At 36.6% G+C, this 19,645-nt stretch overlaps 1 protein-coding gene across 1 annotated transcript in view; it reads left to right on the top strand.

Annotated features, from left to right (window-relative positions):
* The window catches only part of LOC149851404 (DNA N(6)-methyladenine demethylase ALKBH1A-like), a 37,557-nt gene that overhangs the window by 8,307 nt on the left and 9,605 nt on the right, over window positions 1-19,645 (top strand). The window contains exons 4-6 of the mRNA XM_090014936.1: window positions 11,018-11,153; window positions 11,304-11,370; window positions 11,463-11,584. Of these exons, the coding sequence (XP_089871062.1) occupies window positions 11,018-11,153; window positions 11,304-11,370; window positions 11,463-11,584 (325 nt within the window). The remainder of the gene's footprint in view (window positions 1-11,017; window positions 11,154-11,303; window positions 11,371-11,462; window positions 11,585-19,645) is intronic.

Here is a 19,645-nt window from a genome sequence, read left to right as displayed (position 1 = left end):
TTGTGTGGCTAGGTGCGCTTCACCATTGCCTGTTACCTTTATTTTCACTGACGGCCCTGCGCCTTGCTGGGGCTAACTAAACCAGTAGTGACATGCCTTACCATTGGGGCAGCGTGTAAGCATCATTGTGAGTGGGGATGCTGCACATCGAACTCAAGGAGTCTGCCTAACACCAATCGGTATATATATATAAATGTTTTATGTGATAAAACATTTTTGGAAAAAAAATTGGTCGGTTGCACGGTGGATACTTGAAATTGCAAAGGCCCAATTATATACCTACTCTTGTTCCATTCAATAGTCCTAAGAAAGAGAGAAATTTGATGGCTTGATCATCATTTTATGAAAATAATGCACGTAGACACACTTTTGCAAATATTGCGTATTTTATCCTCCGTTCCCAAAATCAATGCTTATAACTATCCCAAGTTTTGTAAAATAGATTAACAATGGTAATTATTACTTTGTTTATAAGTAAATTATGCCTCATTTCTACTAGATGCAAAAATTCTAATGACTCGTAATATTGTGGCTGACAACAAATGTGTACAACTGAATATTTTACATTCTGCTACTGGCACGATAGGTGCTAATGGAGCTGCTGGCACCGCTGGCATTGCAGGTATTGTTGGCACTACTGGTGCCGCTGGCACTGCAGGTGCTACGGGCGCTACAGGTACTATAGGTGACACGGAGGCTACTGTTGTCTATCGTCACCTAAGGTACAACATGGTTCTGCTGCCCCGTTGAACACCATAGTGTCAAACTCTGGTAGTTAACGGTGGCAGCAGTTAGCATAACCATGGAGGTGTTATAAGCTGGGTCTACCAACTCTAGCAATAGGCCAAAATTTTGGCATGTCATTCTACCCATGTACCGCCCACTTACATTTGAAATTTCATAAATTTCATTCATAAATGGCATACCCCAAACATGTACCAACTTATGGGGATTATATATCGGTCATTGTATCAATAAGTGTCTTACAGTGCAAATGCAAACCTGATACGATGGTAAACCTGTCATTGCACTTGTGATTGTTCTACACCAGTATATGCACCTCTTCCATGGTAGTTATGTCTGAAAAATTCAATTTGTGAATACATATGTATAGCATCGTCAATGAACTATAGTACACATATCTCGAATCGGTCGAAAACTCACCAATATGGATATATATTGGTTATAGAATAAAACACTGCAATGCACATAGTCACTGCCATCATGAAATTTCGATTATCTTCTTTTGAAAAGAATGTATGTGATTAGGGTAAATGAATGAGATGTCACTAACGCAATCATGTTGCACATGGTTTTGTGTGTGGTTGACGTATATATGTTGCGACCAATGTTCAATGCATGAATCACATGTAGAACCCTTGTAGTGCCATAGGGGCACTTATGATGCAAATTGATTCGCATATAAATTGGATTGTGATTGCATACAAATGTTATGATATGTTTCTGTGCTAGTTGATATATATACTTGTTTTGCAAAAATTTGCCTAATACAGGGCATTTGTCAAGTCATGATCATGTGAAAGCTCAAAACCGAGCTTGCGGTCTTGTGGGACCATTGTAGTGCCATATGAGCACTTATGAATAGTTGTACTTGAGACTTGCCTTATGAGTATTTGGTCAGTGGGGTACAAAACGTACACCCGAGCTCATAAATAAAACTTTAAAATGCTGAAAGTATAAGTACTCGGCTCAGAGTTGAGCCAAAATTCTGAGGAATTATGGTTGGTGCCTATTGGGCATTCGATGGGTAATGTGCATACACTGAGATCACCCCGAGTGTGGGTTGGGATTTTGGAAATCATTGGTGGTGCACTGACTCACACACAAAAACAAACAAGAATGAAAGTTATGCACATATAATATAAATGTGGGATTCTGGGTATACCTGAAAGATGGTATATGTTACTGGTTTCTCGGGATACTGGGTATACCTGAAAACGGTATATGTTACTGGTTCTCAGGGCTCTGGGTACACCTGAAAGACGGTGTATGTTACCAGACCCATGGTCTACCTTGGAGAGGGTAGATGATACAAGCTCCGTGGGACAATTATGTTTTGTGAGAGCGAGGCGTCTCACCTGATCCCTAGTCCTCAGAGTTAGGGGGTCAGGACTACCAATGCGTCCTAGGTGGTAGATCCAAGTCTTCTGCAGAAGTTACATGGTGCATCCTAATTGTAGTTCTAGCCATTGGGGAGTACTCTCTCGGTCGTGAACTGTCCCCTTTGGATATTCGTACGATTAGTCATACGAGGTATTAATTTGAAAAGCATAATAGACCCCCGTATGGTCTCGGTCCGCTATGATGTCGAATGCCTGTTTGTACCCACAGGGTAATTAACAAGAGAAAACATAAAGTTAATGCATTTCTGAAAAGGCTTCAAGTAGTCGTATAATGCTTGATGTTGAAAATGTTACAATATGATGGTGATTCACTCATGTGATGCTTAGCTCAGATTTGTTTTCCTTTACATGCAAAATGCGATAACCTAATGTGAGCCATGGTTCATGAATGTCTTTATTTTATGCAATAGATCATAAAATGCTTTAAGTGAGTGAAGTGTACATCCAACACTTGTTTAAAGGTTTGTTACTGCTGATATAAATGTGTATCACATATACTTGTACACATGACACTTAGCATATTCATATGGATATTATGCTTCTTACTCAGACGTGGTAGTCTGACCCCTTCTGAATTAATATTTTTAGGAAAAAGGTAAAGGTGAGCAATTGCGGTCGTCGCTGCGGACAGTGCCATGTGACCATATCTTCTGCGCATGTCTTGAGGAACTATCACTTGTAACAATTCATTAAGATGTAATTTATGACTTGTAATGTTTCAATGAAAGAGTTTAATTCGCCTACGGCTATTACTCCTGTGCTATTACTTGTAACCCACCCAAATAAATTCACTAAGGATTTATTAAAGCTTTTCCATTGATGTTTAAATTTTTTTTTTATTCCACAATGTTCAAGTTAATTATTTGGGGCGTTACACTTTCACCACTAGATGTATTTTATATCTTTCAATGCTACTGTCCGCTTTATACTTCATTCTATACACCCATCGACAACCTATAACATTTTTACCAGAAGGGCGAGGGACAACCTTGAACCTCCCATGTCACATTCATGCACTGCATACATTTTTTCATTCATGGCATTAATCCATTTAAGGTCATTACTGGTTTTTGCACAGAATCTGTGTTCCTTTTCATTATCCAACGCTGCAGCAAAAGCTTGAAAATCAACGGTAAACGATTCATAAGTGACCCATCGTTGTAGAGGATGTCTAACTCTAGTTGACCTTCTAGGCTATGGTAAGGCTGAACTTGAATCCTCATGAATATGAATCTGCCCATCATTCTCGCTGTTATGTTGTCCACTCATCTGCAAATTTAACCTTTGTTTTGACTGCATATAAATATATATATATATATATATATATATATATATATATATATATATATATTGTAATACCCGATAAGGGTAAAACTGTCATTTCACTTTTTGCACATATTCACTTTTTGAATATGATTGTAATTCTTTTTTGCCTTTTATTTTTTTCATTTTTTATTTATTCCAGCCTTTGGGGGGCGTCTATGAGTGGAACCCCTCCAAGACCTCCTACTTGTATAAATAGGGGTTCATCCCTTTTGTATTTCTTGAGATTTTTGGCAAAAGCTCTCTCCATTACAATAAAGATTCTATATTATTTTTGCCTTTGTGCACTTGTAATCTCTTGTATGTGTTGTGCTTTTGTGTACATTTGTTCAAAGTATTCTTCTTGTGCCTTTGTGCACACATCACACGTTGAGAACTTAGTGCTTTTGTGCACAGTCTTTTTGAAGACATTTTCACATGGTATCATAGCTTGGTCTCTAGAAGAAGAGCTTGGGTATTGCGTCATCACGATGGTCACCTCAAAGAACATACCCTTTCCTCATTCTCATTCTTTTGGCATAACAAGGTCTTGCAAATCATTTCAAGTGAAGCAAAATGCATCAAGTAAGCTCAAACAAGATTCGTTGTGGTAAGATTTCAAATTTTGAAGACTTTCTTTCTCATAAAGGCATTTCCATAGGGAAAAATGATTCTCATTTTTCCCTCGGATTTAAACTCAATGGGTCCAACTATCATGTTTGAGCCTGCAATATGGAAGCCCATATTAAGGGAAAAGACCTTTGGGGCTATGCCAAAGGCACTATTCTGGAACTCAAACAAAAAATCATTAGTAATGAAAAAGGTGAAATTAAGGTTCTTGACGGGGAAGAAAGAGAGAAGGCATTTGAAGAATATAATAAGAAGCATGAAGTGTGGGAAATGAAGAATTGCAAAATCCTTTCATGGATTTTTCCACGGTGGAAACAAGGATAAATGCCAGTATTTTGAAATTTAAAAAGGCATTTCAAGTTTGGGATTATCTTCAGAGGATGTATACCTCAAGAGATTTATCCCACAAATTCTATCTTCAAAAAAGGCATTGACCCTTCAACAAGGAGAAATGTCCATTAGAGAGTACTTTGCCGAATTATCATCCATTTGGGATGAACTTGCACTCCTTGAACCCAAATGGAGTGGAGAAGCTATTGAACTAAGGCATAAACAATTGGAAGATGATCACTTTTCAATTTTTTGAATAGGCTTAGACCCGAATTTGAGCAAACTAGATCCTCACTTATATCTTCTTTTACATCTCCACCTCCAGAAGATGTTCTTACCTATGTCACAGGGATTCGGCTAGCAGGGTGCCGCACCCGCATCAACGCGACTCGACGCGGGTGCGGCACCGGGTGCGGTCAACCTGACCCTGGGTGCGTTGACCGCACCCAAGGTCATTTGTGTCCAACTTTTTTATTAAAAAAAAATTTGTGTCCAATCTGCAGAGTGAGGGAGCTGAGGCGGCCGAAGGACTCGATCATGACGCCGGAGTAGGATGTGGACGAGCCAGAGTCGGTGAAGCGCAACAGGAATTCGATGAAGACGTTGGAGAGGAGGGCGAGGAAGAAGACGAGGAGAAGGGAGGGGATGGCCCCCAGCGCCTTGACGGTCGTCGAGATGGATATGATCCCTGCGTCGATGATGGTCGTCGTCAGGTTGAGCACTGCCTTGGGGAACGATGCCCCACCACCACCATGGTCCACCTGCACCGCGGACGTCGTGGCTCCGTTTCCCCTCGACTTGGGCAGTAGCAGAAGCCTCTCCTCCAGCTTCCCATCCTGTTGAGCCAGCGCCATGACCTCTCTCTCTCTCTCTATATATATATATATATAAATGGTTCCTCATTTTATTGGGAAAATAGTTGGCAACTGGGGTACCTGTTCTCTGTTGTTTCTTTTTCCAAAATGACCATCGTATCCCAAAATGCTTATCGCTGTGAAGACAATCGTGTCTGGATGCTTCTGCCGGTGGACCAACCACATGGCCTCGTGTTTTTTTATGTGGGACCCACGTAGAACGAAGCAATGTGATTGGTTTGGTCCCCACCACAAGCCATTACGGATGGTACTGCAGTTTTATGCGAGAAGGGGTTTTATGGACATTTTTCTTTACACTTTCCATTCACGGTTCAGTCACAAGACTCACAACTGTCATTGTGATATTGGGTCGGATGACTCTATGCGCTGGATGAACTTGGATGGAAAAGATGGCCAAGTTAAGAGTCTCATAGATGGGATTTCTTGAACGGCCCACCCTAACGCCTGCCTTGTGTATAGATCCTAACAATACAATTGGGTCAGACAGTTTCGTGGGTTTTTTTTTTTTAAGTCCAGCTGGGCAGAACCACCAGCTATTATTCAACGTACAAATGAGGTTTTGAACATGCAACGTCCCACCATAGGGAGAAGTGCTCCTACCCCCATTTGGTGTTGGGTTCCGTAGTTGTGCTTGCACCCGTGCCGGGGGAACCCCCGGACCCCCATATATATATATAATTTTTTTTTGCCGCACCCGCACCCATATGACATAGGTTCTTACTAATTAAGTGAAAAAGAAACTAGATTGAGAATGAACAAAACCAATCAAAGTGTGTTGGTCGTTCCTTCTAAAGATGAAAATGAAGGAGCCTATGCCGTCTCTAGATCGGAGAATAATGTAAAAACATACAAACTCCCTCATTTTAATAAATTCCAAAATCAAAATCAAGGAGCAAGAGAAAATGGTGGCCAAAATGGAAGGTACCAAGGAAGAGATTATAGTAAAATTATGTCATTTTTGCAAAGAACCGGAACATATTAAACCGGTGTGTCTAAAATGGAAGAAGATGGTGGCCATGTCTACAACATTTCAATCACATAAGGAGGAGGGTTCATCTACTTTCAACAATGGAGCATTGTCTCTAAGTCAAATCATGTAAGCTCTTTAACTTCTTCTCAAGGGATCCATTTTCGGGGCCACCATGTCAACCTTCTCTCATTCCGGTAAGACTTCTTGGCTTTTAGATTCGGGTGCCTCCTTTCATATGACTCCAAATATTTTTGCTCTTTCTAAATACACAAAAATATATCCTTCTTTTGTCTCAACCGCGGATGATGCTTCTCTTGAAATTAAAGGAATTGAAAATTTTGAAGATCATGGATTTTTTATTCCTAAAATTAGATTTATTCCTAAGTTAAACTTAAATTTGCTTTTGGTCTCTCTATCGGACCATGGGTGTAATATCAAATTCTCATCAAATAAATGTTGGATACATGATCGCCGGTCTGAGAAGTTGATTGATGAAGGTTCTAGTAAAGGAGATCTATATTACATGAAATTTCTTCAAATTTCAAAACACTATTTTTGTAACATTGCCCAAAATAAAGCTATAAATGTTTGGCATAAACGTCTTGGGCATCTTAATACTGTCAAGCTTTCTTATTTGCATTTTGTTAAAGATCTATGTAAAGACAACTTCACTTGTAATGATTGTATTCTTGAAAAAATGAGAAGCTTACCTTTTGGTAAAAGAACTATGTTTACAACCAAACCTTTTGAAATTGTGCATTTGGATGTATGGGGACCGACACTCGTTATATCTAAAGGAGGATTTTCTTAGTATGTCATTTTTGTTGATGATTATTCTAGATTTTGTTGGATATACTTTCTCAAGCATAAACATGCATTTTTTTTTTACTTTTAAGACATATCACATGATGATAAAAAATCAATTCAATGATAAATTAAAAATTCTTAAGACTGATTCCGGAGGAGAATATCTCTCAAATGATTTTAAAGATTATCTTGAAACTAATGAAATTATTCATCAAAAATCATGTCTCAAAACACCCCAACAAAATGGCCTAGTCGAAAGAAAACATAGACATATAGTTGAAACCACTAAGACTTTGCTTATCTCTCAAAAAATCCCTAAAAGATTTTGGGCCGAGATGACTCTTGCATCCGTATATCTTATAAATCGCCTTCCTTCAAAGAACTTGAATAAAATATCACCTTTTGAAATCATGTATAAAAACAAGCCCGATTATAATAGACTAAGAATTTTTGGATGCAAATGTTTTGTTTTTACTGATAAAAATGATAAACTTTCACCCAAAGCCATTCCTTGCTTTTCTTGGATATTCGTAAACACAAAAGGGATTTAGGTGTTATGATGTCAAAAATGATAAACTATATGTTTCTAAAAATGTAACATTTTAAAAAAATTTAAGTGGTTTTGAAGAATATAAACCCCATGAGGATTTGAGATTCAAAACTCCTGATTTTCAAAATTATCAATCCAGATTTGATTTCTAAACTTTTCAAATTTGATTTTAAAACCCTGGGTTTTAAATTATCAATTCTTTCCATTTTACCCCCAGGACCCCGAATTACGAAAAGTTTCTCAAGAAAATAATCTGGATGGTTTTAATATTTCAAAATTTTGCCAGTTGAAAAGAGGGGGACACAATTTCAAAATTCATAAGACCTTATTTCAAACTTTTACAAAAAGGCTCCAAATTATTTGAATTATTGTCTAGAAATGAGGATATTTCTAGTGATGATGAAATGATATTTGATGTTTCTAATAATGATACAGAAGAGAGTGAGTATTCTCCACTTCTTGATCAAACTATTGAAGAAGGAATATCTAGTGAACCAATTACATATACACATAGAGATAAAAATACTTTTAAAAGTGCAATTGAAAAATATAGTGAATATAGTGAGCCTTCCTCAATAAACAATCCTCGTAGAACTGAGAGAACTAGGAGAAATCTTTCTAGATTTATATCCTATGAATCCTTCTCACCTAATTATATCTTAGTGCTATTTATTCATATATAGAACCCAAGAATTTTGAAGAAGCCAATAAAATGCTAGAATGGAGGGATGCAATGGATAATGAACTTAGAGCACTTAGGAAAGTTAAAACTTGGGATTTCCAAAATTTACCTAAAAGAAAGAAAACAATAGGATGTAGATGGGTTTTCAAAGTCAAAACTAAGAGTGACGGGTCACTTGAAAGATATAAAGTTCCTCTAGTCGCCAAAGGGTATAGTCAAGAATATAATATAGATTACGATGAAACCTTTGCTCCTGTTGCGCTAATGGTTACTGTTAGGTGCCTAATTACAATTGCTTCTTTTAAAAAATAGAACATATATCAAATGAATGTTAAAAATACATTTTTAAATGGAGATTTAAATGAAGAAGTCTATATGAATGCTCCTCCTGGTATGGATGTGCCTAAGGAAAAAGTTCTTCGCCTACGAAAAACTCTTTATGGTTTGAAACAAGCTCCCAAGGTTTGGTATGATCGATTTAACAATTTAATGGTAGAAAATAGATTTATTTCATGTTATACTGACACTGCTTTGTTTGTCAAGAAATCTGATGCAGGAATTGTAATTTTATTATTATATGTTGACGATATATTGATCACAGGGGATGATGCCAAAGGAATCAAGAGTATCAAGTTTGCATTAACAGAAAAATTTAAAATGTTGGACTTAGGTTTTCTGACATATTTTTTAGGCATTGAAGTTGCCTATTCTCGCAAGGGCTATTTTTTGTCTCAAACTAAACTTGTTTGTGAGGTCATTGACAGGCCAGGCATTACAGATGATAAAATCTGTGAAACTCCTGAAGTAGTAGGAACAAGAATGAAGATTGATGATGAGATTCCTCTAGAAGATCCTACTCTTTACAGGCAACTCGTCGGATCATTGATGTATCTTAGCATTACCAGGCCAGATATCTCTCATGTAGTACATGTTGCAAGTCAATTTCAGCATGCCCTTACGATAATTCATATGAGTGTCATTCTTCGAATTGTTAGATATGTAAAGCGAATCATAAATAAGGGAGTATTTCTATTTTCATCTTTTGAATTAAATTTAATTGCTTATACTGACTCTGATTGGTGAGGTGACCCCAATAATCGTCACTCTATCACTGGTTTTTGTGTCTTTCTAGATGCATCATTGGTTTCTTGGAGATGCAAGAAACAACAGAAGGTGTCTCTGTCTTCTACTAAGGCTGAGTACCGAGCTATGACAACTACAACCATGAAAATTGTTTGGATTCGGTGGTTGCTAAAAGATATAGGTGTTCATGTTCAAGGGCCTACAAAGCTGTGTTGTGACAACAAAAGTGTAATATATATTGCCAAGAATCATACATTTCATGAACGCACAAAGCATATCGAGATGGACTGCCACTATGTTAGAGAAGAATACCTGAAGAAAGTCATTGATCTCCCGTATGTCACATCAGAATATCAACTAGCTGACTTCTTTACTAAGGCACTATGTTCCCCTAGATTTAATTTTCTTTTTGGCAAACTTTCGATCATCACATTGTAAGTTTGAGGGGGGAGGTTAAAATGTAAACTATATATATATATATATAAAATACCCAATAAGGGTAAAACTGTCATTTCACTTTTTGCGCATATTCACTTTTTAAATATGATTGTAATTCTTTTTTGCCTTTTATTTTTTCTATTTTTCCTTTTTTATTTTTTATTTATTCCAACCTTTGGGGGGCCCACATCATAGATGTTGGGCCCCTCCAACGGTCACATTTGTGACCGTTGGAGGGGCTTCAACGTATATGAGTGGAGCCCCTCCAAGGCCTCCTACTTGTATAAATAGGGGTTCATCCCCTTTGTATTTCTTAAGCTTTTTTGGCAAAAGCTCTCTCTATTACAATAAAGATTCTATATTATTTTATGCTTTTGTGCACTTGTAATCTCTTGTATGTGTTATGCCTTTGTGCACATTTGTTCCAAGTGTTCTTCTTGTGCCTTTGTGCACACATCACACCTTGAGAACTTAGTGCTTTTGTGCAGTCTCTTTGAAGACATTTTCACATAAACATTCATTATCCTGGGCCCAAGACAAGCCAGAGCTGATCATTTTAAATAAACAAAATGTTGTATTAACAGTGTTAAGAATTGAACCCAAAAGCTCTTGGTTATGTGCTACATAACTCAACCAGCTATTCCCCTCTCCCCTGCTGCGCCCCCAACCTTTTGCTGGACCAAGACTCACATAGACTTCTCATAGCTCTTCAGTCTTCTTCCTTGTGTTAATGGAGATAAGTATCACATCGGATATAGAGGGATAAACTGCCATAATTTCACTCTCATAAATCACATAATGTCTTGTGGTGACTGAACATGGTTGTCAGTTGTCACTCTTTGCTTTTTGTTTGTCTTATATGTGGATGTTGTGAACATGTAAATTTGCATCCTTTATAGAATTCTTTTACCAGATTTATGAACTTTATTCATGAAGAAAATAAACAAAAATACCATGGTAAGTGAATGTCAGTTTGTTATCTTCATTGTCCATTTGTTCAATCAGATTTGGTCTGGTTATGTCCTGTGGCTTCTGCCACTTTTTTTTTTTTTTTTAATTTCACATATGTTTGGTTTTCCTTTGATGCACTTCTACTTTTTTTTTTTTTCCTTTTTACTTGAAAATATCTTCCCGTCCTTTGCTAACAGTTCCTTCTATTACTGACTGGTTCGTACATCATCTTTATTCAACTACTTTGACATGTAGCGGAGCTATGATGTTTCTCTTCCGCATGGCATGATTCCCGACAAGCTGTCTGAAATTTCGAAGAGACTAGCTAGGGCGGCCATGCCAGCAGGTCAATTCCGCCCAGAAGCTGCAATCATTAATTATTATGGTGCTGGTATGTGTGTAGTTCAAAGATACTTTGGCAGTTTAGTGTGGAACTGTCACTGGATATGCTTATTTTCGTCCTTAATGTTTTATCTTTTCTTTATGTCTGAAAAAGTATCCTGTAGACTTTGTTGCCTAAGCTTTTGCCTTATGTCATTAGATGATACACTTGGAGGTCATGTTGATGACATGGAAGCAGATTGGAGTAAGCCCATTGTAAGCATCAGGTATTGCTTCCTGGATAGCATTGTTATTCTATTATTGCATAGATGAATTACTGTGGGGGACTTAAATAGGCCGGTAACTATGGTGACTGCAGCCTAGGATGCAAAGCTGTTTTTCTACTGGGTGGGAACCATAGGGATCACCCTCCAATTGCGATGTTTCTTCGGAGTGGTGATGTTGTGCTTATGGCTGGAGCCGCAAGAGAATGCTTCCATGGTTAGTATAGTAATTTTCCATTGCTCATTTTCTTTCTACTCATGTGTCCTTATTCTAAGCCTGCTATATGTGCATCATCCAGAGCACTTTTGCATAGAGTTGCAGTTTCCTTGTTAGTACTAGCTGAAATAAGCTTGTGATTTTTAGTTGAAAAATAGTGGAAAATGTACTTGTAATCTGAAGCTATTGTGCAATGTAACTTTTAAATATCATGCAAATTCAAAATCCAATCTGGCCATACGATTTCCAATTAGCTTTTCTAGTAATAATTATATTGCTTATTATTTTATCATTTAGCTGCCTTCGTTTGCATAGTAGCTTAATATGTGCCATTTAAGTTGGTTATGCTTTGCTTTCCAGTGACACCATCTTCATGATTGAGGTTGCTTCTAAGTTTTTACCTTTACTCATGCACCTAGTCACTTGCATCATAAGTTGCATCATTTTACTTATTATGTTTTCTTTGACTCCTCATGACGAAGCAAAAAAAAAAAAGGAAACTAATCACCAAGTTTGAACAAAGTATAGAGAGCAACATCTGTCATAAATCATCACAGCTCATCCATATGCATGATAACATTTGATTGCAATTTGTGAATCTACTGCATGTCGTTATGAATAAACAAACCCATAAAGAAACTATGTCACATGTATTAAAATTCCAGTTGTGACCGAAGTCACGAGTCATTTTAATTTAACATATCGTTGCACAATAAATTGCATCAAAATGTATGACTAAGTGTCTCAATTTACAATGAATATTTATTATTTCAAACAACTGAAACACTGATAGACTTGAGGCTAAATGAACTCCCATCTCTTCCATTGTTCAGAATGAGGCTAAATGAACTCCAATCTCTTCCATTGTTCTGTACTCTGTTTAGTTCTCTCTCCCTCTATTTTTCCAGTTGATAAAATTTAAAGTTGATGACCTAGGGATCTACTTCTAGGGGTTATATTTGATATATTCTTTTATCTTATTCAAATAGTTCTTATGCATTAATGACCTTTTATATGCATTCATGAAGAGTATGTTATTGTCAACTTTGATGTAACTATTAAATAAGTTTAGCTCAAGGTTGCCAGACTAGGAAGCGGAAGCGGGAAACGATTCAGGAAGCGAAAGCGAGAAGCGATGCACTTTAAAATGTATAGGAAGCGAGAAGCGAGGAATAATATATATATATATATAAGAATTGAAGGAGAATCAAAATGAAACACTAATAAAAATAAATAATATTAAATTTCATGATTTTTTAGTGTAATAATTAAATTTTTAACGAAATCTAAAAATGATGACTACCAATTTAGAGAAAGCACATGGAAGTGAGTGACAAGAATGAGAAAACACATAAAAAACATGAAAAGTTGAGTAAGAGAACATATAAGAAGAATAGATGAAGCGTGTGAAAAGCATAGGAGAAGCGTGGGGGAATCGAGGATTTCATCAAGTTTCGGGAGCAAGGAGTATCGCGCTTCCGAAATGAGTTTCCAGGAAGCGAGCTTCCCACCTATCTAAGAAGCTTCCGGTAACTCTGGTTTAGCTATGATTTTCTTATCATCAGATCATTCTAACAAAAAAAGGTAAGTCTTTCAGGAGTTCATAATCTGGTTATACTGATTATCCATCATCATTAGATGCTATTGTTGTATTATTTGTGGCTGTCAACTCCCTGTTTGTTGTTAATATTAAAGAGGAGAAGATATTTAGGAGGAAGGAACATGAACTCATAGGCTTAGGAATCAATCCACTATCCTTTTGCCCGAGCAAGAAGTGACAGTAGAGCTAGCTAATCTTTGTTTGTTAATATTAAACTGGAGGGTAAAATTTATGCTAAACTATGTACCTGTGTCACATGGATACAGGTGCGGATACAGGAATATGGCCATCTGTATGAAGTTTTCCATATGACTACTATATAAGAGGACACAATATGGGGGCCAAAATGGAGTATCCATGTGACAAAGCTATGTACCTTCAAAAGCCCTTTAAACCCCATGTTGCTCATAATGCCCATTGAACTTATTGAGGATGCATTCAGTGGCTTTCCTTCAACTTGTGTTGTTTTATTGAGGACATGTTCAATGGTTTTCCATCAACTTGTTGCTATTGCTTGATCTGTTGTAGTACAAGTGATTGTTGTTCTGGTACTCTCCTTAGTTGACTTATTTCCCTGTCATTGCTCAACCTGTGGGTTTTTGTTATAACAGTTGCAGGTTTTTCCTTCACTTGATGGAGGCGAATACATGTCATTTACCAACTTCATGGCCATTATATTTATTTTTTCCTTTTTGCTCATGTTTTATTCTTTTGGGCAGAACTTTGGATATATTCCAAGAGAAAAAAATGTTGGGGATTTGTAAGTTTGTACATCCTTCGTTAAAGATATTGTCAACCATTAATTTCAATGACCTGTTAACTTGTCAAAGTGCTGGGTGATTCTGTGGCCTAGGTGAGTTGTTTGGCCTAGTTTAAAGGGGCTCACCTTGTATATAAGGTTTGAAATATAAGCACCACACACCAACAAAGGAAGGTGCGGAAATGATGATGCAGCTTCCATGTTTCGTAAACGAACAATGATAGATCCATGCATTCATACACAAAAACTAACAAGATCAAATAAGAAAGTTGTAATTGAGAAATACCTGACAAAACAAACTGATCAAACATATGTGTTAAAATGTACATATATAGTGTATATATTGTATATATATATATGTATATACCATGGTTGCCAGTCGAGGAAGCGGGAGCGGGAAACGAGGCACTTTCAAAAATTAGGAAGCGGGAAGCGTGGGACTACTTAGAAGGGAATCACGAACCGTCTCGGAAGCGACCTAGGAAGCGAACCGGAAGCGAAAAAAGAAGAAAAAAAAAATAAAAAAATAAAATGGAAAAAAGCGGGAAGCGTGCTTCCCAAAAAAGGGGACACTTCCCCACGTGTTCGGAAGCGCGACGTTTCGCGCTTCTGAAACGCGTATCGGGGAAGCGCGCTTCCCCTATTGTAGGGGCGCTTCCGATAACTCTGGTATATACATATCGCAATATGTATATATATGTATACATATATACATATATACATATGTATGTTTGTATATATATATATATTAACTCTTATATATTTTTTTCCTTTTTTATTTTCTTATTTTTTCCTTTCCTTTATTTTTTTTTCTTTGTATCTTGGTCAACCAAAGGTTCCAATGGATAGAAATCTAGCCGTTGGACTAGGTCCAACTGCTATAATGGGCTCTCCTTTGAGCCCATTTTGCCATTTTTTCTTGTGTATATAAAGGGAATGAATCCCCTCTTTTGTGTAATGCTTCTTAAGCATATTTGAACATCCAATAAAATGTTATTTTTATATTTGAGAGTCTTCTTCGTGTGTGTCCATTGTGGGTTTTGTGAGTGTGCTCTTTGTGGCCCACTTTTGTACATGTCCATTTGGGGTTCGTATTGGTGGACATTTGTGTTTTGAAGACTCATTTCATTACATGGTATCAGAGCTCGCATGATCATGTATTGCTCTTTTGGTGATTGGCATTTATGTGACCGTGTGATCCTATATTGCTCTCTTGGAGATTTACTTGGTCCTTTGGATTCATCTTATTCGAAGAGTTCATGATCATTCTCTCTCTCTCTTTCTTGCCACTTTTCTTTATCTCTCTCTTTATTTCACGTTCTTATTCTCTTTTGTAATCATGGATGAAAAGGAAAGTGTCACCGTGCCTATCAAACTTAATGATACTAATTATGTGATGTGGCCTTCTATTATGAAGCACCACATTTGGGGCAAGAGATTATGTGGGTTAGTTGATGGATCTGATTAGGAACCTATTCTAATTCTCACCAAAGAAGAGAATGGAAAGGAAGTGACTCTTTTAGATGGAGAAAGAACCAAAGCTATATCCAAATATGAAAAAAAATGGAAAGGATGAAGAATGAGACATGCCAAGATAATGTATTGGCTCATTAATAGTGTAGATATTAAAAAATGTTCAATTCTTACAAAATATGAGCATGCCAATAATGCTTGAGAATACTTCAAAAAAATGTATTCCATTAAGGATATTATACATGTGTGCAATTTGCAAGACAAAGTTCATACTATGACTCAAGAAAATAAAAGTATTAGAGAATATTATAATGAATTATCCGAACTTTGGGAAGAATTGACTCTTCTTGAATTAAAGTAGCATTGCCCTCAGGACATTGAGCTCCGACAAAGACATTGATATGGAACATTTCTATCAATTCATAAATGGGCTAAGACCCAAATTTAAAACCACTAAGTCAACTCTTTTATATAGAGAAAAAGTTCTCTCTATTGTTGATACTATAGAAGAGCTAAGCATGGAGGGAAATAAGTTGAAGAATCACACAACCAAGAATGAGGAAGAATCTGTTTTGGCCGTGTCTAGGTCGGGTAACTACACTCATACATATAAACCACCTCATTGGAAATAAAGCAATGAATATGACAACAAACTTTATTGGAAACAAGACAATGAGTATGACAACAAAGAAAAATTATTTGTCATTATTGCCATGAACCGGGACATATTAAGCCTATGTGTCCTAAGCTAAGAAGAAGGAAAGACAAGAAAGTGGCTATCGTTGAGACACCACAATAGATTAAGGACAACTCACAAGATTCATCCACTGAAGTTGCTAAGTCCTTGTCATAATTAGTAGCTCTTCAACCTCTTCTTAAAGGAGCATCTTCTATAATGGGAGCCACAGTCTCGTCCTTATCTAACCCCAGTAAGTTTTCTTGGCTTCTTGATTTCGATACATCGTTTCATATGACTCCAAACATTGATATCTTATCCGAATATCATACTAACTCAAGTGTGCCTAATGTTTTCATTGTCGATGGTACATCTCTTGAAATTAAATAATAGAAAATTTTGAAAAAGATTTTCAAAACTCAAAAAAGATTTCAATTCTAAAAATTAGATATATTCTCAAATTGAATTTTAATATCTTATTTTATTATCAAATCTTAGACCATAATTATGGTAACTCATTAAATGGTTGTTGAGTGCAGGATTGTCAGTCAGGGAAGCTGATTGTGGAAGGCCATAGAGAAGGATACCTCTACTGTAATGAAATGGTGGTCTTCAACAAATGCACGAATAACTCACAAGCAAGTGTCTATTGGAGACACTACAAGCATGACCCTTGAAAGGGTATAAAAGGATGAACAATTGAAAAATAAATAATACTTTATTCATGCACAAAATGCTTAAGAAGCATTGTAATTTACATTGAAGGGGTTCACCCATGTATATACAAAAAAGTGGAAGAGAGAGGAGAGCTCATTTTGAGCTCTCCAAAAGAGACAGACTCTAGTCCAACGACTCTTATTATAGTTGTTGGACTACAATCCAACAACTATTTGCACAGTCAAGTTCCAAGGATCAAATATCTAGTTCCTATTGAACTATATGCTAAAAAAGAAAATAAAGAAAAATAGAAAAAAAAACAATAAAAAAAATATAATAATAATATTAAATAATATATATGTATTACAATTTACATTTTAACACTCCCCCTCAAACTTACGGTACAATGAGCGAAAGTTTGTCTAAGAGGGAGTGAAATCTCAGAGCAGCGAGAGGCTTGGTGAAGAAGTCTGCTAATTGATATTCTGATGTAACATATGGCAGATCAATGGTTCCATGTAAGTATTCCTATTTGACATAGTGACAGTTCATCTCAATGCATTTAGTGCGCTCATAGAATGTCCGGTTGCTTGCAATGTAGATCACACTTTTGTTGTCACATCAAATCTTTGAAGCTTGCGTTGCTTCAGCTCCCATATCCGCTAGCAATCGTCTGAGCCAAACAACCTCCATAGTGGTGGTTGCCATGACTCTGTATTCAACTTCGGTGGAGGAAAGAGAGACCTTCTGCTGCTTCTTGCACCTCCACGAAATTAAGGCTTCACCTAGGAACACACAAAAACCAGTAGTTGAGTGCCTATTATTGGGATAACCTCCCCAGTTAGCATCAGTATATGCAATTAAATTTAATGAAGACGAAACAGGCAAGAAGAGTCCTCGTGAAAGAGAGGATTTTAACTATATAATAATCCGCAAAACTGCTCCCATATGCACAGAGGTGGGAGCATGCTGAAACTGACTAGCTGTATGAACCACATGAGCTATATTTGGCCTAGTAATGGAAAGATAAGAAAGAGCTCCAATAAGCTGTCTGTAAGAAGTAGGATCATCAAGAAGCTCTCCATCATCAATTTTCATTTTAACATTGACAACTTCTGGAGTGTTCACTTTCTTATCATCTGTAATTCCAGATCTTAAAACAATATCAAGAGCAAAATTAGATTGAGATATCAAATACCCCCAAGGGGAATAAGCGACTTCAATGCCTAAAAAATATCTTAATAAACCTAAGTCAGTCATTTCAAAGTGAGTTTTAAGAAGAGATTTGATATTTGCAACTCCCTGTTTGTGGCCTTCAGTGATGATCATATCATCCACATAGAGAAAAATAATAATGATGCCTGCATCAGATTTCTTAACAAACAAAACAGTGTCAGTTAAACAAGGTTGAAAACCAATATCAAGCATAACATGACTAAATCGGTCATACCATACCATAAATTTTTTTTTCTAGATGAAGAGCTTTACCCTTAGGCATACTAATACCAGGTGAGGCTTCCATGTATACTTCTTCAACGAGATTCTCATTCAGGAAAATATTTTTGACGTCCAATTAAAATATAGGCCATGTTCTAATAGAGGCCAACGCTATTAAAGTTCTAACAGTGGTCATACAGGCCACAGGAGCAAATGTTTCTTCATAATCGATGCCATACTCTTAGGCATATCCTTTTGCCACTAAACGAGCCTTATACCTTTTCAGGGTCCCATCACTTTTGGTTTTGACTTTGTATACCCACCTACAACCTAAAGGTTTCTTACCTGGAGGGATATCTTGGATCATCCAAGTGTTGACCTTTTCTAGTGCATCCAATTCTATTTTCATGACTTCTATCTATTCTATATAATTTTTGGCTTGAGAATTGGATGATGATTCAACATATGATTGCATTAATGTAATGACTTCTCTATACATGGGTGAAAAAGATTCGTAAGACACAATTTTTTTAAGAGGTCTAGAGATTCTAGAGGTTCTTCTGGGTGGAACTTCAGAGTATTTTTGTAATGCACATGGAAGATTTTGCTCTCTACGTCTTGAATATTGTAGACTAACATCCCTATGGATTTGCTCTTCATTATCATCATTTTCAACAACAATAGGACTTTGATCATTGTCAAGGTCACATCCAAAATCACATTCATTGGATTTTGAAGTTGGATCAATTAAAAACGAGTATTAAGTGACATCCTTGGATTTTTCAAATTCAAAGAAGCTTTCTTTTTCCAAAAAGGATACATTTCTTGACACATATAATTTGTCATTTTGAAAATCAAAACACCTGTAGCCTTTTTTATTATCAACATATCCTAAAAAGGCATATGAGATTGCATAAGGAGAGAGTTTGTCATTTTTGTTGGTGAAAACAAAACATTTACATTCAAAGACTCTTAATCTAGAATAATCTGGAGTTAAATTAATAAGTTTTTCTATTGGAGTTGTATTCTTTAATGAGGAAGATGGCATTCTATTGATGAGGTAGGTGGCAGTTAGGACCGCTTCAGCCCAAAAACTTTTTGGAACCTGATTTGCAATTAGCGAGGTCCTAGTAGTTTCCATAATATGCCGATGTTTCTGTTCAGCTAGGCCATTCTGTTGTAGAGTGTGTGGACATGATCTTTGATGCGTAATACTATGTAAATTGAGATAGCCTTTGAATTCTTTGGACATAAACTCTCCCCCTGAATCAGTGCGAAAAACAGAAATATCATTTTGAAACTTATTTTTAACCATTTTATGAAATATTTGGAAGTTAGCAAAGACTTCAGATTTATGTTTAAGAAAATAAATCCAAGTATGTCTAGAAAAGTCATCAACAAAAATGACATAATATGTATAACCACCTTTGGAAATAACTGGTGCGGGGCCCCAAACAT

Source organism: Nuphar pumila, chromosome 1 (genome assembly GCF_984573655.1).
Source record: "Nuphar pumila chromosome 1, dmNupPumi1.hap1.1, whole genome shotgun sequence".
Lineage (NCBI taxonomy): Eukaryota > Viridiplantae > Streptophyta > Magnoliopsida > Nymphaeales > Nymphaeaceae > Nuphar > Nuphar pumila.
The sequence above is the reverse complement of the archived record's forward strand: the minus strand, read 5'-3'. Positions and strand labels throughout refer to the sequence as shown.